Source organism: Leuciscus leuciscus (genome assembly GCF_965113295.1).
Source record: "Leuciscus leuciscus genome assembly, chromosome: 12".
Taxonomy (NCBI): domain Eukaryota; kingdom Metazoa; phylum Chordata; class Actinopteri; order Cypriniformes; family Leuciscidae; genus Leuciscus; species Leuciscus leuciscus.
This window is the reverse complement of record NC_138736.1, coordinates 39,273,972-39,301,331: the sequence shown is the minus strand read 5'-3', so window position 1 is coordinate 39,301,331 and position 27,360 is coordinate 39,273,972. Positions and strand designations below refer to the sequence as shown.

General features: G+C 36.7%; 1 protein-coding gene and 2 long non-coding RNA genes across 3 annotated transcripts; all 3 read left to right on the top strand.

Annotated features, from left to right (window-relative positions):
• Positions 1 to 6,141: 6,141 nt before the first annotated feature.
• LOC309510851 lies at positions 6,142 to 8,419 on the top strand. Its single transcript, XR_014210449.1, has 4 exons — positions 6,142 to 6,233; positions 7,131 to 7,191; positions 7,285 to 7,526; positions 8,358 to 8,419. It is a non-coding gene; the product is annotated as an uncharacterized lncRNA (long non-coding RNA).
• A 695-nt stretch (positions 8,420 to 9,114) lies between these two features.
• LOC309511650 (uncharacterized protein) lies at positions 9,115 to 13,135 on the top strand (the record flags this gene model as incomplete). Its single annotated transcript, XM_082186875.1, has 4 exons — positions 9,115 to 9,639; positions 11,786 to 11,847; positions 12,019 to 12,176; positions 12,330 to 13,135. The coding sequence occupies 4 exons, from the start codon at positions 9,115 to 9,117 to the stop codon at positions 12,452 to 12,454; spliced, it is 870 nt and encodes a 289-aa protein (XP_082043001.1). The 3' UTR covers positions 12,455 to 13,135.
• Positions 13,136 to 13,741: 606 nt separating this feature from the next.
• Positions 13,742 to 14,149, top strand: LOC309510667. The gene is made up of 3 exons (XR_014210424.1): positions 13,742 to 13,838; positions 13,925 to 14,015; positions 14,093 to 14,149. It is a non-coding gene; the product is annotated as an uncharacterized lncRNA (long non-coding RNA).
• The last annotated feature ends 13,211 nt before the right edge of the window (positions 14,150 to 27,360 follow it).

The window sequence follows — 27,360 nt, the reverse complement described above, 5'->3', positions numbered from 1 at the left end:
ATTGCTGAATAGGCTAATATAAAAAAAATACAAATAATTATGACGCCTTTCTCTCTCAACATGATCCGGTGTGACTTGCACTCATGTGCATGCGACTTATTTTCTGGCAAATACGGTCAGTTAAAAAATGTTGCTGTATTATTACAAAATGCATAGAGTGGAGACCATTTGGGCAAAAAAACTAATAAACAAACAAAAAAAAACATATTGTGTTCATTACCCCCACCCACATTTGGGCTTAATCACTGTTATTATTAGGAAATGTATTTAGGTGTAGACAAAATCAGTTATGTTTATTTATAAATATGAACGTACCTCGCATTTCCCGGACACTAGCCGTTAGTCTACTTCTTTGGCCTATTTTTTTTAGCTGGCCAGTTCTCAAAATCTGTGTGGAAAAGCTGCGGAGCGAGGAGAGAACGCACAATGGCTTTGCTTTGGAAGTTTTTTTTTTTTTTTTTTTTTTTTAAGTTTAGTTGCCAGAGAAAATAACACACCGTTTTGTTTAACATCAATTGATACTCAATATTAATTAAATAAATAAATATAATGTCAGAGAATGCACAAAGCGCATCCTTTTGAGATGTAAATTATAATACATTTTAATAAAACACACAAGGCCTACATCATAAAACTCAGAAGATTATGTATTTTAATATATTATATTATAATACAAATAAAAAGGCGTCATACTTCAGTCGAGTCCCAAAATACACGTAGGCCTATAGGCTATCAGCGTCTTCACAGCAAGGGAAATGTTTGGAGTGGGACTGTGTGTGGCACAGCTTGCCCTTTATATTGTACAACAGACCAATTAAATTATGCAGAATAACTTTTTATATGTTTGGTTGACTGTGTTTCATTTTGATAATGAACAGTCTGCGATATGAAGCAACGCCAGAACTGATACTATGTTGTGTGAGAGCGCGATGCGCGAGCGCCATCTCTTGGATTTGTTCCACTGCTGGGAAATAACTTAATACTCTGTTATTTAGTCATACAGATAATATGACATCATCCGAAACAGTAAAATGTATATTTTTATTTGTGTACATTCAAAATGACTACAAAATATCATGCCATTGAAAAATAAATAAAACAACATGATGCGCGTCTCGGTCTCTTTAGATCTTTCTGGCGCTCACCAAAAATGAACCAAAATACAGAGAATAGCCTTCTTGGCGCGCCTACTTTTGAAAGTCAACATTTAGATTATTTAACATTAAATGCATGATATAGCCTATGCCTGAGTCACTTTGGAATAAATCAGAGCGTGTTTCATGATAAAACGTGACTTAGCCTATACAGTCGAGAAAATAGGCAAATTCAGACCAACTGCTGGTCTACACAGAGAGAAAGCCCTGTCTAAGCTCTTCTGATGTGCCGAGCCATTCGTTAGTCTAGTTGTTTGATGAGAAAATTAAATGTAGCCTATAGTTGCAATACACGCGTTTTGTAAGCTCCGTGCAACTGCTGCAGCGGACTATTATTACTAGAATATTAGAAGAAATCTAATACTCAAGCTGTTTTCTCATTTTTCTACTCTTAATATTAAATAAAAAAACGACTGAACGAAAGATACACGGATTCTCTTGAACCACCACCGCGTTTGCGGCAGAAAACTACTGCAGTGCAGCCAAAATGCTCTGTTCGACTTATCTGAGATCCTTTACTCTTCCCTGTGGATGACCTGTGACCTACTTTCTGTAAGATCTGAATTTTTGAACTTGAATTTTTGAACTTGAATTTTAGAACTTGAATTTTTGAACTTGAATTTTTGAACTTGAATTTTAGAAAACTGAATTTGAAGTTCCGAATTTCTTCATCTTGAAAACTTGAATCTGTATTTTTTTAAACTGAATATTTGCACTATACGAATTCAGAACAAAAAAACTAGCTGTTTGAAAATACATGTCTATAAAATTCAGCCATAAAAACATTTCAATTTGTTAAATTTCAAACGTTCAATATTCGTTTAAAAAAAATCAAATTCAGAACTATTTAAACTACCACCTAAAATTCAATTTAGTTAGATTACACTTGCAAATAATTCAAATTTACACAATTCAAATTCAAATCATTTTGTCATATTATAAGCTCCATACTTCTGGAGGTTCAGCAGTAACACGTTGGTACCGATCCGTTTTTTCTCGTTTGTAAAGCTGTCTGGTGTGAAATGATTCGCGTAAACATGAAAGCATGGACGGGAATCCCCGTGAGGGAATCCCCGCGTCAATCCTTTGGGCATATCGCTTCAAAAACAAAACTCAGCCACTGCATCTATAACGGCTCAGATTTAGGAACATCCAAATGACTGCTGTGTTCCTTATTACATCTAAGAACAGAACACCACAATCGTGTAGACGCCATTCTACTCCAGCATATCAACAATGGCGGACTACTATGACGACGGCTGTCACAGCTTGCTCAGGGCGGGTCTTGTGTTGAAGCACGGCTGTCAATCACAATCGCGGGAGGGGCGTACGATCTTATGACGTCACAATATCGAACGGCTTGATTTCATAGATGGTCAAACATATAAGGAGATTAAAACAAAACCACTGGATGGATTTTAATCATGATAGGATGGTTGTGTACAGGCACTGCCAACAGACATTTCAGTGCAATCAACTTGTAAAAGTGCATGTACCATTATATGACCCCTTTAAGGTGTGCCTTTAGCCTCGTTGCACCCTACGATTAAAATGTTCGTGAATCTGACCCCTGTTCTCCCACTGATCCAAACACTGGACTAATGGCGCCCTCTAGTGGAGCACAATAGATACGACCTAAAACACACACACACACACACACACACACACAAAAAGTAAACAAATATAAATTGCTAAGGCTATAGCCCATATTTCTTTACAAAAGACGTCAGCATATACTTGAAATGTTGTTGTTGCTGTTGTTACAGTAATAATCATTTATATTTACTAAATAGCATAAAAATATATGATTATTTATATAGTAGCCTAGCCTAATTAAGCATGAACAGTTGAGGAAACGGGTGTATATTTTTGCAAGCAGTGAAGCGCTTACGATCTGCCCCCGTTCTGCAGCTATTCCATTGAAAATGATCTCGTGGTTATATTGTTAGGGCTACATGTCTGTACAGTGTAAAAAAACAAAACAAAAAAAACTTGCATCACAATCATTAAGTGTATTGTGAACGTCAAAACATTTGGCAACTACATAATTCTATTAAGTTTAGTGACAACATGTTACAATGTTTACATGGTACAAATTACAATGACGGCTACTGTTTTTATTATTGCTTGACACAAATTTCACGATTGCAAATAAATTATTTTGATGTGATTCCGATCTTGATTCAATATCGATTCATTTGGATAAATATTAGCTAGCCTACAGTAGATAGGCCTACATGATAATTTTCCTCAAGAAAAAAAATATCTGACCTAATGCTGTAAACACAGAGAGCTGTCAGCTGGTATTATTATTAAAAGGTTAAAAATAACAACTCAAATATTATATAAATATAATGGTATTATTATAAACCCGTTATAATATTTTAATGATATAAGGAAATATATGAAATATGTAATATAGTGCACAAAATACTCTATAGCCTAGCTAATTTTTCTAGCCTATGGCCATTAAATGGCTTTCCTGAGGTAAATGTAACATTATGTGACATATTGTTCTGCAACTGTTTTATTGACCTCTTTCCGTGGTTGAAAAACACTGATTGATCAATATTATGTGGGCATATACATTTCGTTAAGTTGTGAAGATATCTTTCAACCAACCTATTGTTCATTCATGTTTATTTATTAAAAGAGTAAGAGATGATCTGTTCTGTGCCGCTTGAACTGAGGCCCTACGGCGATCTGTCACGTCACATTTACAAGCGCCAAAACGGTATTTATTGTTTGAATTTCGTAATAAAATTGACAGAATCTGAGAGCTGAGGATTTGTTTCATATGTAAAGTAACCTGCTCAGTCTTGTTTGTCAGTGTCATCTTTGCTTCGCGATTTTTCTCTGCGTGAGAAAATGGATGTGTGGCGTGAGAGTGTGTGAAAAGTGTGAGTGTGAGTTTTTATACCAGAGAGTAATAAACCTAGCAACTACCCAGAACACCCTAGCAACCACTTACAAAACCTTTTTATTCATTTTGCTTGGTTTGAATTACATAATTCAGAAAAAAATTACTTTTAAAAGAAATTAGAAATAAAATAAAGGTAGTTAAGGTAAATTAATCAAATGCCAAAACATGTCTTTAGATGCTTTTAAAAATGTAAATGCTTTGAGCTTGTCTAATTTGGTGAAAGGTTCCAGACATTAGGAATAAAGCTTTATCTGATCTATTATGGTTTTGATCTTATTTTAGAATAAGAAATCCTGTCTCTGAAAGTGCCCATAAGTGACCCTGTAATTTGACTGTTATGTTTGTTTGGCTGTTACACCTTTAAGAAACATACCAAAGGAGTTGTGTGCTCATTCTGGAAACTTGTCATAATCACACAAAGGAAGGATAAAATTGATACATTCACGGAAATAAATGAACATGCCGATGGAATTCCTTGAAGAGGCAAGGGCCGTTTCTGCAGAACAGATCTGGAAACCTGTTGTCCTTCCTGTATAGAAGCATGTGAACAGTTCAATGCTGCCAATGTACCTACAAACACCAGTGAGATAAACACATATTTCTCATAAACAGAGAACACTGTTTGACTTTCTGTAGCATTTTTAAGATCATTCTTTAGATTAAATCTTAAGAAAACAGATAAGAACATTCTTAAGAAATGTTACAAAAGATTTACCCTGTATGTTTATTATTATTATTATTATTATTACAATCGCTAGGACCTACACTGTAAAAATGTGTCTGTGATTAGTTATAACAACTTAAAATTTGTTGAGATAACTTTAAATATTCAACTTAACTAAAGTTAACTAAACTTAATATTTTAAGTCAAGCATGAACACATACTTTTTAAAGTTGAAACAATGTTGGATTTTAAGTTGTGATAAATAATCGCAGCAATTTTTTTTTTTTTACAGTGTAAGTGACCCAAAAGTCACTTTTTCAAAACTGGTTCTCCTAACCAACTTTGAGCTCATTTCACAAAGTCAAAGTTTTCACAAAAAGCAAACCGAAAACACTTCATTCATGTCTCAATCAAGTCATTCTTCTAGAACAATCTAGCAAAGGTTTTCCACCATACCACACTTTATCAGTCATAAGCAAATGAGCGAAAAACACTAACAATAGGTAGCATTGCACATTTTGGTTTGAAACATTTCTTTAAAAAAAAAAGAAAAAAAAAAAGAAAAAAAGAAATACACATCCAATTTAGCAGACTTTAAGAAGACCAGTTTAATATACAAAAAGTACAATTGCAGGGTATTTTTATTAAGCACATAAATATGTAAATGTATTTGTAGTATACTTAGCACAAAATAAATGTATTTCAAATACATTTGAGTATATTTATTTACACTTTGGACCGCTCTACTGTTTTGAATTCATGTTACATTCTCCATGTTTACATTAAACTACACATTTATTCTTAAGATGAAGATGATAATGAAATTGATGCAAAAGAAATTGTTAGGTCTTCAGCTACAATGCAAAACTTTATATGGGATTGTTGTTGTTTTTTTTGTGTTTTTTTTTTAGATTTGGAAAACATTTAAATATACACACACACACACACACACACACACACACACACACACACACACACACACACACACACACACACTATATATATATATTAGTATTACTGTAAAATGTAGCAAATTGCTGTTTTGTTGAGTTTGTGTTATGTAGGTTTTGAACTTGAACAGTTTTGAAAACATAAACATACAATTTGCCTGCAAGTATAGTGTCGACGATTGTGTCTGAGAGAAGAATTCATGTACTTTGAAAGATGAATGCATTTTGTGCCAATGAAAAAAAAAAAAAAAAAAAAAAAAAAAAAATGATCCAGTTTCACCCACACAGCTTTTGTTCTATGTCTGACGAGTTCTGGAAAAATGACCCAATTAGTGAGAAATGTGTACAAAATGCCAAGGAGCATTGTAGTTTATTTCTGCATTTCAATGAAGGCGGAAAAAACTGTCCGGACGTCATTATGTGCTTTTAAAAGGCAGTATCGCATCAGGTATAAGAGGCATAACCTGCAGACTTACTTAAAGCCACTGAGGAAACAGTGAAATACAATCAACGTGTTCAGTAATATCTCTACTTTAAGATTGGTAAGAACATTTTATTTCACTAAAGGTGTTTGTGTTAATTATGTTTATCGTTTATTATCGTTTAATTGTGGGAAATATCACAACAGGAAAACATTTGATGCCTGGTTTTGTCTTTGTCAGACATAGCAGTATGTGTCAAATTAAATGAAATTAAATAATTATCAAGTTTTGTAATTGTAAAACATCTTCAGTTACAAAAAAAATGCAGTTAAATTATTTCATTTACAAGTAATCTTTATGGTTTATATTGTAAAGCCCTATGTGACTATGGAAGCTTGTTTCCGTCACACACAAAAAAAAAAGATAATTGCGACTTTTTATCTCACAATTGCGAGTTTACATCTCGCAATTCTGACTTTAGAATTGCGAGATATAAAGTAAGAATTGCATGAAATAAAGTCGCAATTGCGTGTTTTAAAGTCAGAATTGCGAGATATAAAGTCAGAATTGCGTGAAATAAAGTCGCAATTGCGTGTTATAAAGTCAGAATTCTGACTTTTTATCTCGCAATTGCGACTTTATATCACGCGAATTCTGACTTTATAACAATAATTGCGAGTTTTTATCTCGATATAAACGAGATATAAACTCACAATAGCGAGATATAAAGTCCAATTCTAAGGGGGATAAACAGAAGTAAGATGTCAAATGTGTGTTGGAGTAAATTATAGAATAGTAAAAGGTCTAAGGAACTTTGTAAAAACTTTGTAAACTTTGTTTACGTTGACATTAGCTTACTTGTATATTAGGTTTATTTGAACAGATGTTGCCATCTCTGATCTTGTCTTTCCGGATTGTTTTGTTTTTCTCAAAAATATTCCAGAAGCATTATAAAACTACAGCTGGTTATACTAATAGTTTACACATTCATTAACTCTTCAGTGACTCACGTTGCAGACTCACTGGACGCTTTCCATGATGGAGAGAAAAGCTTTTATTATTTTCTATATTTTGATTGGTAGGTGAATCAACTTTACAATAATTGACATCAAAATTATCATTAAAAAAATCTTTGATTCACTTGTATGTCAAATTTACATAATTGTTCCAGCAACTCAGTCCACAATAACAGACTCAGCATCATCCCCATCATCAACATCTCTTGCTGAATCATCTTTCACAACACCAGAAGCTACAGAAACAGCAACCACCGGTTCAGTGTCTCCTTTCACAACCAGTGCTCATACAGCCAGTGCACTGCTTGAGATCCGCTGTTCAGAGACATTTATACCTGAACTCAGCGACTCATCCTCTCAGGCTTTCAAGGACAGGGCTAAGCATGTTAAAGACAATGTGAGTTTAAACCCACTTAACTGATTCACTATAACAACAGCTTACATCAGGGAGTCTCAAACTTAGCTGAACCCCTTAAACTTTACTTGATAGGCTACATCCTAAGATTTTAATCAAATAAAGGCACATTCCTATTTTCACGGTTCTCTGATGTTGGTTAATAGTAACATGACACGCAGGTAATCAGATAACATTTTTAAGCATTTTTTTTCAATTAGTGTTTTATTTGATTGTAAAAATAATAATAATAATAATAAAAAAAATGCCTTGGTGTAGTTATTATTACAAGACTTTAAAGTGAACTTAAACCTCTCTTTAGTTGTTTTGTGTCCAAATTGTCCACATTACATTCATACTGGCGTTTTAGGAGCCCAATCAAACTGAATAATAATAATAATAATAATAATAATGATAATAATTGCTCTGCAAAATAAACATCTTAAATAGTGATATTAAAATAAAAAATATTAATAAAATGTATTAAAAAATTAACTAACTAATATTTCAATATCTTCACTTTCAAATGTCCAAACCCTCAAGCTTTTAACATTTCAAATCCTCAAGCTTTTATTTTTGCGGTGCATTTGACTGGTGAAATGCTGTAAACTTCTGCCCTCAAAAATGTGAGAAATTGCACATTGCCTTTCTAAATTACGTGTTAAACTCACAGAATATACAGAGAGTTTGTCGGAAGCATTTCCTGACTCAAGACCCAGAAAACAGCGACAGTCTTTGATTTGATATATCGTGATTTCAGTTTAATTTTGATTAATTGTATACAGCCAAATCATATAAATTAAAGGTGTTTATTGTAACTGTAATTCGTTACAGCTTGAGACAATCTACAAATTGAAGTATCCTTCCTTCATAAGAGCTCACGTCTTAAGCTTCAGGTAAATATATAATATTTATAATGTAGTGGCCAAATTGTCAAATTATGAAGGAACACAGTATAATACTGCTTCTGAACATTTCATTCCAGAGCTGGGTCAATCATTACCATAACAGAGCTCACTTTCAATTTTACAGAGGATGTGCTATCAGTTAACGAGATTGCAAATACATTATTGATTGATCAGATAAACGTCACTATCCTGAACATAAGTTCTTATTCGGTCACTGTTAATAACTCAGGTAGGTCTGATAACAACTGAAAGAAAAAAAAAGAAAAAAAGAAATCTTGTTTTATATGTGTTTAGTCTTGCATGACAAAAAAACAAAAAAAAAACATATCTGAACTGGAAATAAATTAAACATGATGCAATGACTTTTCTATGTCAGTGTTGGCATGAGGTTCAATCTAACTTGATGCTTTTTTCTAATATCAGCAGTTTCAATCTCTCTAGTTGAACCAATAACTCTTCCTGGATCATCCACCACTAGTGCATTCACTTCAACAGCATCTGAAACAACAATGCCTATTTTTCCCCAACCCCCTTCAGAGTTTCATAGTACAACTGAATCATCCACAACACCAGCAGGTTCTTTCACAACCACAACATTTACCACAAAATCATTACAACCAACAGCTTCTACCTTGATTTCAGCCAGTTCCTTTTCACCAGCTTCTGCAAGTTCAACGTTTAGTATGAGCAAAACATCCACAACAATACCGACCTCAAAAGCCACCCCAACTCTTGCTAGCTCATTTACTCCAACAGCATCTACAGCAACATTCCCTACTTCAGCCACTCCTTCTTCATCTGCTTTTCATGCAGCTCAATCATCCACAACACCAACACCAACCACAACATCCACAACTAGTGCAACACTTACCACAACAGCATCACCACCAACAGCTTCTACCTTGATTTCAGCCGGCTCCTTTTCACCAGCTTCTGCAAGTACAGTCGAAACATCCACAACACTTACCACAATATCCTCAACAGCCACATCGACTCTTGCTGCATCATCCATCACTAACACTGGAGTCACAACAACCACAACTGGACCCACTACACCCACCACAACTAAAGTGCCTACAACCACTGCAAAAATAGTACCTGAGCTACTAACAGATCTGGAGTTTCACTCTTTTGACACATTTACAGATGCTCTCAACAATTCAGAGTCTCAGGAGTTCAAGAATAGGTCTAAGCTTGTGAAGGATCAGGTGAGTTGAAGCAACTGGAGCCTCTCTGATGATAAATATCTTGATTTTTAAAACCTGTAGCTTTTTTAATAATCACTAGGACACATTTCTCAATACTTAAATCACTTTTTCAAAACTCTTCACACATTGAGCACAACAGCAGTTTATGTGGGCTAAACTGTGGATAATTTATTTATCATTGATTTGGCACTAAAATGCATTCAATAACAACATATTTCAGAATACATTAATTCTTTACTCACTCAGACACAAACACAACCAAAACTCTATGAAACTAAAGCCCAATTTATACTTCTGCGTCGAACTCACGCCGTAGCTACGTCGTAGGCTGTGTGTAGCGCGCGTACCCTTCGGCGTAAGGCCAATTTATACTTCTGCGTCGGGTGCGCGTAGAAGGTACGGCGTAGCATACGCATTGACGTGTACCATACGTCGTACCCTTCGCCGTACCCTGACGCGCACCTCCTCAAAAATGTAACTACGCGTCGCAGCGACGCGGACCGCAAGATCTGTGATTGGTCGGCTGGATAGCATCGTGTTTCCTCCTACGCATTTCCGGAATGATCTTCTGCATTCTGCACCGCCCGCCCGCCATTTTTAAATTCCGAAGATCAGTGAAGAGCCATGGAAATAGACCAAGTGACCGAGAGATTGCTTGAAGAAGTGCAGAAATACAGCCATCTGTATGACTCCTTCAGTCGCCATTGCTCGTAGAAACCTAAACTCAAAACAGCCGCGAGGAATGTAAACACAGTGGAACATTAAAACCCACCCGCGCCAACTAGCGTTTCGGCGGTGTAACTGCAGAGCAACACAGACATTCGCAGAAGTATAAATGCTCACGACGGCGTCGCCTACGTGCGTACCCTACGACGTACACTACGGCGTACACTCGACGCAGAAGTATAAATTGGCCTGTACCCTGACGTGCACCTCTCCAAAAATGTAACAACGCGTCAACTCTACGCGGACGCAAGCGCTGTGATTGGTCTGCCAGAACCCCTCCCTCGGGGTTTCACATGCTCCCTCTGCAAGTGTAAAGGCCAATTTATACTTCTGCGTCGAGTGTACGCCGTAGTGTACGTCGTAGGCTACGCACGTAGGCGACGCCGTCGTGAGCATTTATACTTCTGCGAATGTCTGTGTTGCTCTGCAGTTACACCGCCGAAACGCTAGTTGGCGCGGGTGGGTTTTAATGTTCCACTGTGTTTACATTCCTCGCGGCTGTTTTGAGTTTAGGTTTCTACGAGCAATGGCGACTGAAGGAGTCATACAGATGGCTGTATTTCTGCACTTCTTCAAGCAATCTCTCGGTCACTTGGTCTATTTCCATGGCTCTTCACTGATCTTCGGAATTTAAAAATGGCGGGCGGGCGGTGCAGAATGCAGAAGATCATTCCGGAAATGCGTAGGAGGAAACGCGATGCTATCCAGCCGACCAATCACAGATCTTGCGGTCCGCGTCGCCACGACGCGTAGTTACATTTTTGAGGAGGTGCGCGTCAGGGTACGGCGAAGGGTACGACGTATGGTACACGTCAATGCGTATGCTACGCCGTACCTTCTACGCGCACCCGACGCAGAAGTATAAATTGGCCTTAATTGCGCGTCATCGCGGACAACGACGCAGAAGTATAAATGAAAACCAACGCGTCGCCTACAGCGTAGAGGCTCCGGCGTAGGTCCGACGCAGAAGTATAATGAGGGCTTAGAATAATTTTGTACTGTAATGCAAACATGGACCATGCAACACAAACTGCAGTGTGTTCTTAACAGTAGAGAGAGTCATTCTTGTTTTGTAGAGACATTTTACAAAAGAAAACATTATGCTAGCTGTTGTGTTTTTAGGTTTTTGTTTTATGACAAACAAAGTGTGTTTGTTGGGTGAAATCCATAGTGTTCTGGAAGAATGAGTTGATTTGAGACATTGACATGATTTTAGTGCATTTTGAATGTGAAATGAACTGCTGTGACCAACTTTCAACCAAGATGAAAGTTGGTTAGGAGAACTGTGTGAAGAGATTTGAAAAAGTGACCCAAGTATTGAGAAATGTGTCCTAGCAGCAATTGTAAAACACTCTAACAGAGGAGAAAATGACTAACACTTTAACTTTGGATATTCCTTATTGTTTGTTATTTGTTCCAGCTTGGAGCTGTCTACAAACCCAAGTATGTTAACTTTCTTGGAGTGATTGTCCAAGGATTCAGGTAAGTGTGTGTGTGTGTGTGTGTGTGTGTGTGTGTGTGTGTGTGTGTGTGTGTGTGTGTGTGTGTGTGTGTGTGTGTGTGTGTGTGTGTGTTGAGCATGAACATTGAACTTTTAATAATATGTGCTTGCAAAATGGATTCCCCTACAACATCCTTTTGAATATATTTCAGACCAGGGTCAATCATCACGAGAACACAACTAGTTTTCAGCTTCAACCAATCTTTGCCATCCAGAAAAGAGATTGCAGACACCCTTTTGACAGCAGTAGAATCAGGAAATGTCAATACATTAAACATCATTTCTCAGACAATTTCCGTCAATGGTTCCAGTAAGCATTATTACCCAATAGACATTCTTCTGTCATGTTATTATCATAGGGTCAAGATACAAAACCCTAACTTTTTTTCTCAGTTTGACCTGAATGAAGCAAAAAAGGTATATTTGATCTTTTCCAGCTAATTTGCTAATCTTTCTATTACAGCTTTTGCTACAGCGGCTGCTCCGTCTACAGCGGCTGCATCTTCAAGTGCATCAAAGATTGAATCACATCTGCTACAAGCAACAGGCCTCATTATTATGGGAAAAATATTAAGACTTTTCCTGTAGATCCTTTAATCATATATCAAACGTGAGAGTTCAGCAAGGCTTGCTGTAACAAATTAAACAGCATATATATTATCTTAATATTTGCAATTACAGCACACTCTCGATTTAGGGTATAGGTTCATTTAAAGATAAGTTTGATTTTGCACTACTCCTCAAGAATATAATTCTTTAAATGCATTTATTCATTTAAAAGTAGGTTTTTTAAAAAGGGAATGAATTTCTATTTTTCATGCTGTCTTCTGGGAGGGAAAAGAGGGCATTTTCTGCATGTAATTCCTAATGTTTTCATTATTATTTTCAAATTTAAATATTGTAAAAGCTCGCTCAGCTGTTTTAAGGATTAAACCGTTTTTTTGTCATTTAATTATGATCAAATAAACATGACTTTATACGGGCTAAAATATATTGCTTTCATGAAAAGACACGCTTCACAAATCCCTTGAATGCTAGACATTGTGTCTTACTTTGCAATGTACAAATTTCAAATGTGAAAGCAACTCAGTTTACATAGTTTTAATTCATTCTTTCAGAGATATGTAAGCTGAGAACTGGTATTTTTGTGAATTGTTGATAAGGGTTGACAGTGAAAACTATCTGTGATGTCAGAGGTGTGCTACTCACTCAACACATGCTCCAAGCTGTCAATTATCATTCTTCAGGGATTTCTGGCAGCGAATCAAGCCACAGAAAGAACTGTCAATCAAGCTGTTTAAGTGTGAGGATGTGAAAATAGAAAAATAGACACTGCTATTCAAATGTTAAAATCACCTATGACCCTTAACATCGCTGCAAATACAAGGCTCACAGTTTTTTTTTGTTTTCTATTAATTCTAACATTAAATATAGCTATTAGAAATAATAATAATAATAATAAATAGAGTTATTAGAATCCCATCTCTTGGCATATAAAGCGCCTGCTGATCATTGCTGCATTTAGTCCAGAGTAGAATTCAGCCAACACTCTCTTTATGTGAAATATGTAGACAATATTTGACGATTATTGAATTGTTTTAACTGTAATACAATGTGGCAACTCCCCAAAAGCACACCCTGACCTTTTTCTTGCACATTGAACCCAACAGAAAACACCTCAGCAGTGGTTTTGCTTCGGGACCCAGATTTTGGACTTGCATTCTAAAAACAAACTGTACTTTGTACAATGTAGTTCTCACATTAAAGGAATAGACATTGATTTTTTTTATTGATACTGTTGTAGTACTGGGATGGTAATGAAGGGTTAAAAAATAATAAGCGAGTTAAAAGGTGTGTGGCGCAATATTATGGGAGACACGCACGTTTGTTTAGCGTGGCATTGCTGCGAATGTGAAGAGCTGCTGCACGCTGAGGGTATCGCTTACCTGTTCATGTTGCCAATAATCCCAGGGTAGGTCGTTAGATTGATTGTGTAAAAAGCAGAGTAGCCTATTGTTTGTTCTTAAGTAGGGCCTATGTGTGTTTTATGTGTTGTAGTAACAAACCTGGCATCGCGGTCATTCACTTGGAGCTGTACGACGTCTCATATCGTTCAGTTTTTCCTGTTCATGTTGCTGACAATTCCTGGGTAGGTCGTTTGATTTTTATCATGTGTAAAAGAAAGCAGAGTATTGTTCTTGAGTATGTGTTTTGTATGTGTTATAGTAGTGAGCTTGGTATCGCGTCCGTGACTTGTGATATGACGTGTTCGGTATGAAATAGTGCATCAAAGATTGAATCGCATCTGCTACAAGCAACAGGCCTTGTCTTACTTTGCAATGTACAAATTTCAAATGTGAAAGCAACTCAGTTTACATAGTTTTAATTCATTCTTTCAGAGATAAGCTGAGAACTGGTATTTTTGTGAATTGTTGATAAGGGTTGACAGTGAAAACGAACTAGGGGAGCGCGGGGCACAACCTAACGTGGGGCTAATTGTAACACGCTTGTTTTAAATACTTCCGCACATGCTTGGATGACGAAACTTTGTGTATTTACTAGTTGCCATATCAACACTATATAGAAAAAAAAATTCCGCCCAAATTTTTTTTTTTTGGAAGATATCCATAGACATTTATTAAACCATAGCAAAAGTAAATTTCTTACTTAAGTAAATTTTTCATCTCTATTTTTTGTGTTTATTTAAAATAAGACAAATCTGATATTATTTTAATCTCCAAGATGTTATTTAACAGTTGAGATAGTTATTTAATGCTTCGCTAACTAGCAGAAGACACTAGCAGGGTTTAAATCCCAGTTGTGCAGGCGGGGGCATGTTGTAACACTGCGTTACAATGTGCCCCTATTAGAAATATGCTATTATATTCTATACTTTTATTAATTTTATTGGGAAAACGTGAGAAAAAGGTGAATAAAGACTGAGAGTCAATGTTCAGAAATGACTAATTATTTATTTGTTTTGAACTATGTTGTATAGCTGTGTTTTCATGTGTTCGTAGTCAAAACTAAAAAATTTGTTTATATTTAATTATTAAAAATTGCCATTATTTTATATGAAAAAGTTTTTTAATTGTATTTTATTTAGAAAATATTTTAGTTTGTTTTGTATATATTTTTTATTAGATCAGATAAAATTTTAAGCTGTCATATGTTATGTTACAATGTGCCCCACACATGTTACAATGTACCCCACCTATGGGGCATGTTGTCACATTTCACTTCCATTCTTTCGGGGTATGTCAAGAAAAAAGTGTATAGAATAAGTGTAGTAGAACATAGTGGTGTTGTTCTGTTGCTTTATATGTTAGAGCCTAGCAGATTGATTCTTTAGCTTGTTTCTGCGCATGCGCGTGTGTGCGCCGCGATGAAGTTTTCACACTCCGGCATCTTTATAAATAAAGATACGTTTTGCAACCTGAACCACTACCTTACCACTCGTTATACAATAACGAGTATCTTTGTCACATATTAAAACATATTAAAATCTCAACTTGATTTGTTGTGTCCATCATCTGCTGCTTCTTTCTTTCGCGTCACATGATTCTTGTTTAAAGAGATTTATCTTATATAATCAATTTAGAGAATTAATCTTTTTAGGGAGGTTAAAATAGTAGCTTACCTATAGTAAGCTACCTGTTAAATAGAATATATTTAAATTATTTTTTGCAAATTATACAGTATATTTAAAGGTCCCGTTCTATGCCCCTTTTCACAAGATGTAAAATAAGTCTCTGATGTCCCCAGAGTGTGTATGTGAAGTTTGAGCTCAAAATACCCAACAGATCATTTTTTACAGCATGTTTAAATTGACATTTTTTGGGGCTCAGAAAAACGAGCCGTTTCAGTGTGTCCCCTTTAAATGCAAATGAGGTGCTGCTGGACGACACAGGAGGCGGAGCTTCATGAGCTCGTGCTCAGTCTGTCAGGAAAAATTCATCTCACGGAATGATGATAATATCAGAAACTCTCTGTAACGGCGTTCATTTCGAGTCGGACAATAATGCCTACAGAGTCAGAGTGCTGTATAGAGATGAAACAGGTATGGTTTAGTAGTTTAATTACGGTTATTATAACTTATTTGTCATCTGCTTGTAGGCTATGTATCCATTATTTATTAATAGCCTACAAGTCTGCTGTCTGAATGATGATCAAACATGTACTGATGAGTTTAATAAAGTTTATTGTACACCACACAAAAGATGAAGCGTCAGTTTTACTTCAGAAAATCACCTTAAGAGCTGAGTAAACACAGTAGGCTAAGTTATAAGAAGTGCGCAAGTAGCCAGTAGAGTTGAGGGAGCATTCCTGTGGGCGGAGGTTAGTCAAGAAACGGTTCTGGTGATGTCACTAATGCAGGATGTAGAGGGGTGTAGTCCAATCGAGCCGTTTTTTGTAGTCAACTTCTGTTAAATAAAATATCTCGCTTGGCATTGAACTTTGAGCTTTATAATTTTACAGATATTATTTATGCTCTAACAGCAACATTACACACTAACTAAAGTTTGAAACATGGAATCGCATGCAACGGGACCTTTAAATTCATTTTTGCAATTACAGACAAAACTACCGAGCATGGGTCTATTAAGCATGAACGGTGTTGCGCTTCTTGTCATGATTCACGATTCTTAAGAATACAAATATTTCCGGGAAAAAAAGGTTGAGAATATTTTATATTCACCACAACATTGCGTGAATGTTCTTATATTTTTCCCATAAGATTGTTCTTAAGACAAAACTTAAGATTTAAAATTTCTAAAAAAGATCATCGTAAATGCTGTAATTGTTTATGTATAATTGTTACGATTAAAATGTTCGTGAATCTGACCTGTTCTCCCACTGCTCCAAACACTGGACAAAGGGCGCCCACTAGTGGAGCACAATAGATAGAACCTACAGTGCCATTTCAAAACACACAAACACAATTTAATAGTTACAAATAATTAATCTTAATGATATCTATGATTTAAAGACTTACTCTTAAATGATTTAAATTCCTAAAAAATGTAAAACAAATATAAATTGCGTATACATTTATTTACAAAAGACGTCAGCATACACTTGAAATGTTATTGTTGTATCGGTTGTTGATGTATCTGCTTAAAATATGCTTATTCTATTCTGTGTGTGGATGGAGCTTAAACAGCATCAATTTGATAAATATTAGAACCTCAGTGTGTCAGAAATATGGGGGGAACAGAATCCGACGGCAAAAAAACAGCTGTCGGAATCCGTTCCCCCACTCCCATTATGAGAGGTGTTGATGTAATGACTTAAAAAATGCTGATTATATTTTGTGTGTGGATGGAGCTTAACTTGCATCAGTTTAAAGTTTTTTTTTTTTATGATAGGAAAGTATAGTATCAATAACGTTCGACGACCCGGGACTTGAACTCGGGTCGCCCAAAGCTAATATATCATCAGGGGACTACCCACTAGGCTATTGAGGATAGTAATTTTTAGTAATTTGATAAATATTAGAACCTCATTGTGTATGAAACGCAGGGGGAACGGAATCTGACGGTAAATAGTTCAGCTGTCGAAATCTGTTCCCCCACCGCAATGATGAGAGATGTTGATGCATCGGCTTAAAATATGCTTATTCTATTCTGTGTGTGGATGGAGCTTAAGCAGCATCAATTTGATAAATATTAGAACCTCAGTGTGTCAGAAATATTTTTGTCTGTGGATGGAGCTTACCTTGCATGAGTTTAAAGATAGATATTTATTTATTTATTTATTTATTTATTTGTTTGTTTGTTTGTTTGTTTGTTTGTTTGCCTTTTATTATGATAGGAAAGTATAGTATCAATAACGTTCGACGACCCGGGACTTGAACTTGGTCGCCCAAAGCTAAAAAATAAAAATGATCAGGGGACTACCCACTAGGCTATTGATGCTAGTAATTTTTTAGCATATGATAAATATTAGAACCTTATTGTGTAATAAACATAGGGGGAACGGAACCCGACGGCAAATAGTTCAGCTGTCGAAATCCGTTCCCCCACCCCAATAATGAGAGATGTTGATGTATCGGCTTAAAATATGCTTATTCTATTCTGTGTGTGGATGGAGCTTAAACAGCATCAATTTGATAAATATTAGAACCTCATTGTGTAAGAAATATGGGGGGAACAGAATCCGACGGCAAAAAAACATCTGTCGGAATCCGTTCCCCCATTATGAGAGGTGTTGATGTAATGGCTTAAAAAATGCTGATTATATTTTGTGTGTGGATGGAGCTTAACTTGCATCAGTTTAAAGATTTTTTTTTCGTGCCTTTTATTATAATAGGAAAGTATAGGGGAGAGCGGGGCACAACCTAACGCTTTTTGACTTTCTCAGTTTGTGTAAATCTACTTATGGTTCAGAGTATTTATTTTTTCCCACATTAATTTCCCACATGTCTAGTACAATTATGTGGTTTTGTTTTATTAATACAGTATATACTTTTTTCTTGACATACCCCGAAAGAATGGAAGTGAAATGTGACAACATGCCCCATAGGTGGGGTACATTGTAACATGTGTGGGGCACATTGTAACATAACATATGACAGCTTAAAATGTTATCTGATCTAATAAAAAATATATACAAAACAAACAAAAATATTTTCTAAATAAAATACAATTAAAAGACGTTTTCATATAAAATAATGGCAATTTTTAATAATTAAATATAATTTTTTTTTGAGTTTTGACTACGAACACATGAAAACACAGCTATACAACATATTTCAAAACAAATAAATAATTAGTCATTTCTGAACATTGACTCTCAGTCTTTATTCACCTTTTTCTCACGTTTTCCCAATAAAATTAATAAAAGTATAGAATATAACAGCATATTTCTAATAGGGGCACATTGTAACGCAGTGTTACAACATGCCCCCGCCTGCACAACTGGGGTTTAAACCCTGCTAGTGTCTTCTGCTAGTTAGCGAAGCATTAAATAACTATCTCAACTGTTAAATAACATCTTGGAGATTAAAATAATATCAGATTTGTCTTATTTTAAATAAACACAAAAAAATAGAGATGAAAAATTAACTTAAGTAAGAAATTTACTTTTGCTATGGTTTAATAAATGTCTATGGATATCTTCCAAAAAAATTAATAATTTTGGCGGAATTTTTTTTCTATATAGTGTTGATATGGCAACTAGTAAATACACAAAGTTTCGTCATCCAAGCATGTGCGGAAGTATTTAAAACAAGCGTGTTACAACTAGCCCCGCGTCATGCCTGGCTCACACTACAGGAGTTTTAGGCCGATTTATGCCCGATTTACCCCTCCCGAGAATCTGAGAAAAAATCTTGTCGAGGACCTCGATCGATTCCGATGTTCGGCGCAGATTATTTGGTAATGTGAGGCGTTCACAGATCGAATCTTGCCCCTCCCGATCTGGGGCCCGTTCTTCGTATGTCGCTAACTCAGTTAGCTGGATTTGATTGTTGGCGATTTGGCATGATCTTGGATTGTTTGGTTCTTCAACGCTCATCCTGGACTTGCTGTCATAGCAACAGGTGCGCAAACTTAAACCTGCTCGGGAGCAGGCTTATTTCATGTTAACAGGATTAGATCCCGGCTTCATAAACGGAGCTGATACGGGAAGTCCAGCGCAGCGCGATAGTGCACTTTCTGAGATATTTTTTCGAATCACGAGATTGTCGCTTTTAGGTTTAAAAAACAGTTTTAGTTTTTTTTGTGCCATTTCCAAGCCACTTAAGACCCAATGTTGTAAAGAATTTATTATTTTTTTATTTTTTTTTTGACTATCATAATTTTTTATGAAGATCCCATCATGACCATGCCGATTACAGATATATGTCACTCAGGCTTCACTAACGTGATTGGTACCATAGACTATGGGCTACCATAGACTGCCATCAAGGCCTCAATGAAGGGGATTATGTGAACAGAAAGGGGATTCACAATGTAAATGTGCAGCCCAGTTACTATTGTGATTCTTAATATTCCAGATTAGTAATATTATATCAAATAAAAAAAAAGGCAGTTGACTAAAATCTTCCATATCACAAATGTGAAAGCAAAATGGCCAGGATCTGTGCATGACCTTAAGAATTTTCAGAGATTCACATTTATGCACATTATTTGAAAGTGGTAAGAAAAGTTCCACAATTAAATATCAAGCTCACTGTATTACATACACTTATGCTGATCCTAACAGAACTGCATTTTTTCATAGGTGATTATGACATGTCCCTGCCTGCAGACAGGTGTTTTATGACCCCATTCCCTGACCCAAACCAGTTACAATGCAGCAGCCAGGATAAGGGCACACAATGAAATGAACTTTGGCTAACTAAAGGGAAGATTTCAGTGTCTGAAAAGTCTGAGGGTTGCACACCTGACAGGGCCTGTGACATTGTTGCATGTGCCATATTACACAACATTGAAAAAAAAAAAAAAAACACTTTTCATTAAATGTTTAATAAAAGACAAAAAGCCAGTGGTCAAGTGCCTGCAACAAGAGATATTAGACACATGCCTCATGCAACAAATAAAAAGGAAAAGTTGGCTATCCACTGCCCACCTGTAGGCCTATGTGTCCTCTGTCTGTGCAGACTCTTCTGTAGGCCTTTCTGTAGATGTGGAATCCTGCAACTTATATTGCAGCCATAAAGCATACAAGTATAAATTAAGTAAAGTTATTTATGCACTTGCAGGTAGGCTAGTTCCTCCATATGAGAGTTATCTGAGAGGGTTTATTCACTGTCCAGTGCAATGGAAACAAATGGACATTACAAAGTCTTATACTTTCTTTCCTTTGGAAAGTTAAAAAATGTCCACTTACTGCACATATTTCAGCCACCACTTGGTGTATGTGTTGGTGTATTATGTAAAAGTGCACAAAAGAGGAAAACACAATGTCATTACAATGAACTACACTGGGGAAAAATGTGAACAATAACTCATGGCAAAATATTTTTAAATTAACATAAGTTTATCAGTTTTCACTTTCACAAGTCAAAGCAATTCATCATTACTCAAGATTTAACAGTTGAAATGACTATACAGCCTTAATTTTAATGCAGCAACAATTATTTTACAGTGTAGGCTACTAAGATCTTTTCTATTTTTTCTCAGCCTTTTTCTTGTTTGCTTTTATAAACAGACAATCATTTATTTAACAGTGCCTTTTATAAAAGAGACTATAATATAACTAAAAATTACCATTATGTAGAATATTTTTGTACTTCACTTTTATTTGTTCCCATGTTCTAGTATGGTGACTGACATTACAATGCACAAAGTAATTATGCAATTATTAAAATACAAAAATATAGGCTAATAAGTGATAAAAAAAAAAAAACATCTAACATGGCCACTTCTAACGGATTTAAATTGTCTGCTACTTTTTGCCAGCCCTCTCTCCTGGCTTTTGCAGACTTTGAGGTGTTCCCTGGCGTTTTGATTAAACATTAAAATACCGAATAAACTTCGACTATTAGTTCTCTTGCTCTGCTGAGGAGAAAAACTGAGCGCGCTCTTTGGCCACGCTGAACAGCCAATAGCAGCGTTGCTGATCAATGTTTCTACTATCGATACATATCCCCTTTTAACCCAGCGCATGAACGCGCAATTATCTCAGATAACTCAATCCAGCTATACTAATCATAACCGGCAAGTGTGTTCGAAGAACCGAGTTAGCCAGATCATGATTCGCACGATGATATCATCTTGGATGTGTCATTTGATCTCGGATGTAACAAGCAACGTACGAAGAACGGTCCCCTGCTCTCACACAAATCGGGCTCGCCCCGATCATATCAAACATGTTTGATATTTATCGGGATGAGCAAGATTGTGATTACGTCAGTACTGTCACAATAGCCAATAGGAAACAAGTCTACGACTAGACGGAAGTGACGGACATTTCGAAATGGCGACCGCGAAACCTGCAACACGGATCTGTTGGACTTCGGAGATGGAGGAGCGACTTGTTGAAATGTGGCAACAACATGACTGCCTATACAACGTTTAGATAGTGTGAAAGAGAGAGGAGTGTGTGTGTGTGTGTGTGAGAGAGAGAGAGAGAGAGAGAGGGGATTGTTTGTGCGTGTGTGTTTGAGAGAGAGAGCGCGCGCGAGCGCAGACGGCAAACCATTGTTTAACGTAACGTTACCAGTAGACACATTTCTTCCAAATAGCACCAATTGTATTTTCATTTTACAGCCCAGATCTACACTGTAACAGGTGCAAATAGAGCTCGGGCGTAGATGTTATGGAATGGTGCATTGTGGGTAACGGCGGCCATTTTAGAGGCACCGCAAAAGCCTGTTTATAAGATATTAGCATAGCCGGCCGGTATCCAGAAAGAGTTATGGACCGTGACACAAAAAAGTTGGCTATACCATATACGGACAAACTTCATAATGAAGCCAAACAACGCTACTTTAAAAAAAAAGTTGATTATAGGCGGAATCGATCCCTATAACAAAGCCTGGAGTAATATGAAAACTTACCAAGCCTCAGTTTCCCTGGTATTTTCTCCTATCCAGGGCCGGATTAACAATTTCATGTGCCCTCGGCAACAACATACACACACACACACACACACACACACACTTTAATTGTTTATTAATAAACAAGTGGGGTTTTTTTTTGTCAGTCGGCTGCAAAGATGAGGTTGACGACTGGCGATCTTCGCTGTAGTGAACGCGCCAGAGAGAAATGCACATTGCATACGGATTAACGTACATAAGCAGAGAGCTGTCTGTTTTCTTTTGTTTTGAATTGTTTGTTTAAAAGTAGACATTTCTATATATATTTATTAAAATACAAATTAATGCAAAACGAAATTAACTTTAAAGAAAGGCTTTAATTGTGCTTTCTGTTTGAAGTCTCTGCTCCGATCAATTTAAAAACTTGTCATTGGAGGCTCACTTGCATTTCACAAATGAATGAGTGCAAGATCTGCAGATCTACAAAGTAAACGCGGAGAAAACAATCGTTTGCACCGTTAACCAAGCATCAGTGGTGACACACACACTTGTCAGATTCTGTGAGCTACGAAGCTTGTCTATGCGGGTTTGTTACACTTCAGGAGTAATTTATCATACGTGCAATAATCCACTGTTTTCGTCCGGTAGCTGCTAGTAGCCTATATTGACGACCAGCGGCGACCCAAGCCATCCGACGAAAATAGGGAAAACTAATATGATTTATGAGGCGTTTGCCCTGTCGATCATGAGACCGATTACAGCAGTTCACAATACAGCAACACTGAACCATTTTCCAAAAAATAACCTAAATTAATGACCAAATGATCAACGTTACCTACTGCCTACTATACAGTACATCTACTTCCGTACCGTGATTCCCACAATGCATTGCGGCGTGACGCAACGATCCCGAGCTCTATATCGCTTTTGACCTAGGCAGCCAATATTATAACGGTAAAAATTCTAGCACACTACGATAGTAATAAGGTCAATTAAATTCTTACCTGCATTTCTCACTGAAGAACTGACAATCCATGTTGAGCCCGTCTCCCCAACCATTTTCTCATCCACACTCGTTTATTCTTCCGCTTTTGGTTTTTCTCACAACAAACGATCATTATTGATACAGCAAGTTTTCGTGTTACAGTATCCATTTTGTTTACATCCGCTTTCCCGCTTCCGATCTGCTGCGTAGATCACGTGAGGCGCTTCCTCTGGCACGATAATCTTAGTAACATTTTGTAGTGTGTGATGCGCCGCGATTTTCAAATCTTGAAGTATGAGCATGTTTAAGATTTGAGGTAAGAAAATCTGCAAAGATTCTCCTTAAGTGTGTGCTGCAACCAGATTTCAAAATCGGTTAGGATTTTAAACCTCCTGTAGTGTGAGCCAGGCATTAGGTTGTGCCCCGCGCTCCCCTAGTATCAATAACGTGTGTCAGAAATACTGAATCAATACTTCTTAATTGCTATGTTTTTAGCATTATTTTCGGGGGGAAAAAGGTTAAGAATATTTTGTATTCACCACAACATTGCGTTAATGTTCTTATATTTTCCATAAGATTGTTCTTAAGACAAAACTTAAGATTTTAAATTTCCAAAAAAAGAATGTTGTTAAAATATAAAATAATCGTAAATTCTATCATTTGTATGTATTGTATACGATTAACATTTTCGTGAATCTGACCCCTGGGGCCCGTTCTTCGTACGTCGCTAACTCAGTTAGCTGGATTTGATTGTTGGCGATTTGGCATGATCTTGGATTGTTTGGTTCTTCGACGCTCATCCTGAACTTGCTGTCATAGCAACAGGTGCGCAATCTTAAACCTGGGGCTTGTTCTTCGTACGTTGCTTATTACATCCGAGATCAAATGACACATCCAAGATGATATCATCGTGCTAATCATGATCTGGCTAACTCGGTTCTTCGAACACACTTGCCGGATATGATTAGTATAGCTGGATTGAGTTATCTGAGATAATTGCGCGTTCATGCGCTGGTTTAAAGGGGGATATGTATCGATAGTAGAAACATTGATCAGCAACGCTGCTATTGGCTGTTCAGCGTGGCCAAAGAGCGCGCTCAGTTTTTCTCCTCAGCAGAGCAAGAACTAATAGTCGAAGTTTATTCGGAATTTTAATGTTTAATCAAAATGCCAGGGAACACCTCAAAGTCTGCAAAAGCCAGGAGAGAGGGCTGGCAAAAAGTAGCAGACAATTTAAATCCGTAAGAAGTGGCCATGTTAGATGTTTTTATCACTTAATAGCCTATATTTTTGTATTTTAATAGTTGCATAATTACTTTGTTCATTGTAATGTCAGAGTCACCACACTAGAACATGGGAACAAATAAAAGTGAAGTACAAAAATATTCTACATAATGGTAATTTTTAGTTAGCCTATATTAGTCTCTTTTATAAAAGGCAATGTTAAATAAATGGTTATCTGTTTATAAAAGCAACCAAGAAAAAGGCTGAGAAAAAAAGAAGAAAAGATCTTAGTAGCCTACACTGTAAAATAATTTTTGCTGCATTAAATTAAGGCTGTATAGTCATTTCAACTGTTAAATCTTGAGTAATGATGAATTGCTTTGACTTGAAAGTGAAAACTGATAAACTTTGTTAATGTACAAATATTTTGCCATGAGTTATTGATCACATTTTTCCCGAGTGTAGTTCATTGTAATGACATTGTGTTTTCCTCTTTTGTGCACTTTTACATAATACACCAACACTTGTATCTGTTCCCAAGAAAGTGGTGGCTGAAATATGTGCAGTAAGTGGACATTTTCTAACTTTCCAAAGGAAAGAAAGTATAAGACTTTGTAATGTCCATTTGTTTCCATTGCACTGGACAGTGAATAAACCCTCTCAGATAACTCTCATATGGAGGAACTAGCCTACCTGCAAGTGCATAAAGAACTTTACTTAATTTATACTTGTATTCTTTATGGCTGCAATATAAGTTGCAGGATTCCACATCTACAGAAAGGCCTACAGAAGAGTCTGCACAGACAGAGGACACATAGGCCTACAGATGGGCAGTGGATAGACAACTTTTCCTTTTTATTTGTTGCATGAGGCATGTGTCTAATATCTCTTGTTGCAGGCACTTGACCACTGGCTTTTCTTTACAAAGAACAATTGAAATAAAACTCAAGGAACTAAGCATATTTGTCTTTTATTAAACATTTAATGAAAAGTGTTGTGTAATATGGCACATGCAACAATGTCACAGGCCCTGTCAGGTGTGCAACCCTCAGACTTTTCAGACACTGAAATCTTCCCTTTAGCCAAAGTTCATTTCATTGTGTGCCCTTATCCTGGCTAGAGCTGCATTGTAACTGGTTTGGGTCAGGGAATGGGGTCATAAAACACCTGTCTGCAGGCAGGGACATGTCATAATCACCTATGAAAAAATGCAGTTCTGTTAGGATCAGCATAAGTGTATGTAATACAGTGAGCTTGATATTTAATTGTGGAACTTTTCTTACCACTTTCAAATAATGTGCATAAATGTGAATCTCTGAAAATTCTTAAGGTCATGCACAGATCCTGGCCATTTTGCTTTCACATTTGTGATATGGAAGATTTTAGTCAACTGGCTTTTTTTTTATTTGATATAATATTACTAATCTGGAATATTAAGAATCACAATACTGGGCTGCACATTTACATTGTGAACCCCCTTTCTGTTCACATAATCCCCTTCACTGTCCTTGATGGCAGTCTATGGTCTAGTCTATGGTACCAGTCACGTTAGTGAAGCCTGAGTGATATATACTGTAATCGGCATGGTAACATGATTGCATGATCTTCATAAAAAAATATGATAGCCAAAAAAAAAAAAAAAAAATGCTTTAAAAAAAAAATGCTTTACAACATTGGGTCTTAAGTGGCTTGGAAATGCCACAAAAAAAACTAAAACTGTTTTTTATACCTAAAAGCGCCAGGTAAACTCCGAATGACACGACAGACAGCACTTTCCATCAAGTTCTCCGCATCTCCAATAGTGTTTAGGAAAGAGCCACTCGCAAATAATCTTAGGGCAATGCAAACAGTTTGTGCTGTAGTTAAAGCCCGTAAAAACAATAAATGTGCGTTTCCAACAGATTAATAATGTAAACGACAATCTCACGAGTCACAAGAAAAAATATATAGGCTATCTCAGAATAGCGCTGCGCTGGACTTCCAGCTCCGCTTATAAAGCCGCAGTCTAATCCTGTTTACATGAAATAAGCCTGCTCCCGAGCAGGTTTAAGATTGCGCACCTGTTGCTATGACAGCAAGTTCAGGATGAGCTTCAAAGAACCAAACAATCCAAGATCATGCCAAATCGCCAACAATCAAATCCAGCTAAATGAGTTAGCGACGTACGAAGAACGGGCCCCTGCTCGCGAGCATGCCATTTCATGTAAACAGGATTAGACTGCGGCTCATAAGCGGAGCTGATACGGGAAGTCCAGTGCAGTGCGATAGTGCACTTTCTGAGATATATATTTTTTCTCGTGACTCGTGAGATTATCGTTTACATTATTCATTTGTTGGAAACGCACATTTATTTTCGACTTGTCGGAGTCGGGCTTTAACTGCAGCACAAACTGTTTGCATTGCCCTAAGATTATTTGCGAGTGGCTCTTTCCTTTACACTATTGGAGATGCGGAGAACTTGATGGAAAGTGCTGTCTGTCGTGTCATTCGGAGTTTACCTGGCGCTTGTAACGTTTCTTTATGTTTTATGGTACGGTCACTTTAAGTTTTATGGTAATCAGAGAAGAGGAGAACTGCGCATGTGCGCAGTGTGGGAGAGTCAGATTTGAGAATTGAGCAGAGGAGTTACCCGCTCTACCGACATTTGCGTTCTTTCTTTTATTTCTCTTATAATTGTAACCTGAGTTGGATGTTTTGTATGGGCTACGTTTTCTCGCTCGATCCCCATGTATGTGGACGAGTGCATGACGTTTAAGTGCCTTTATTAAACACGGGGGGAAAACGTCATCGACTCTCGAG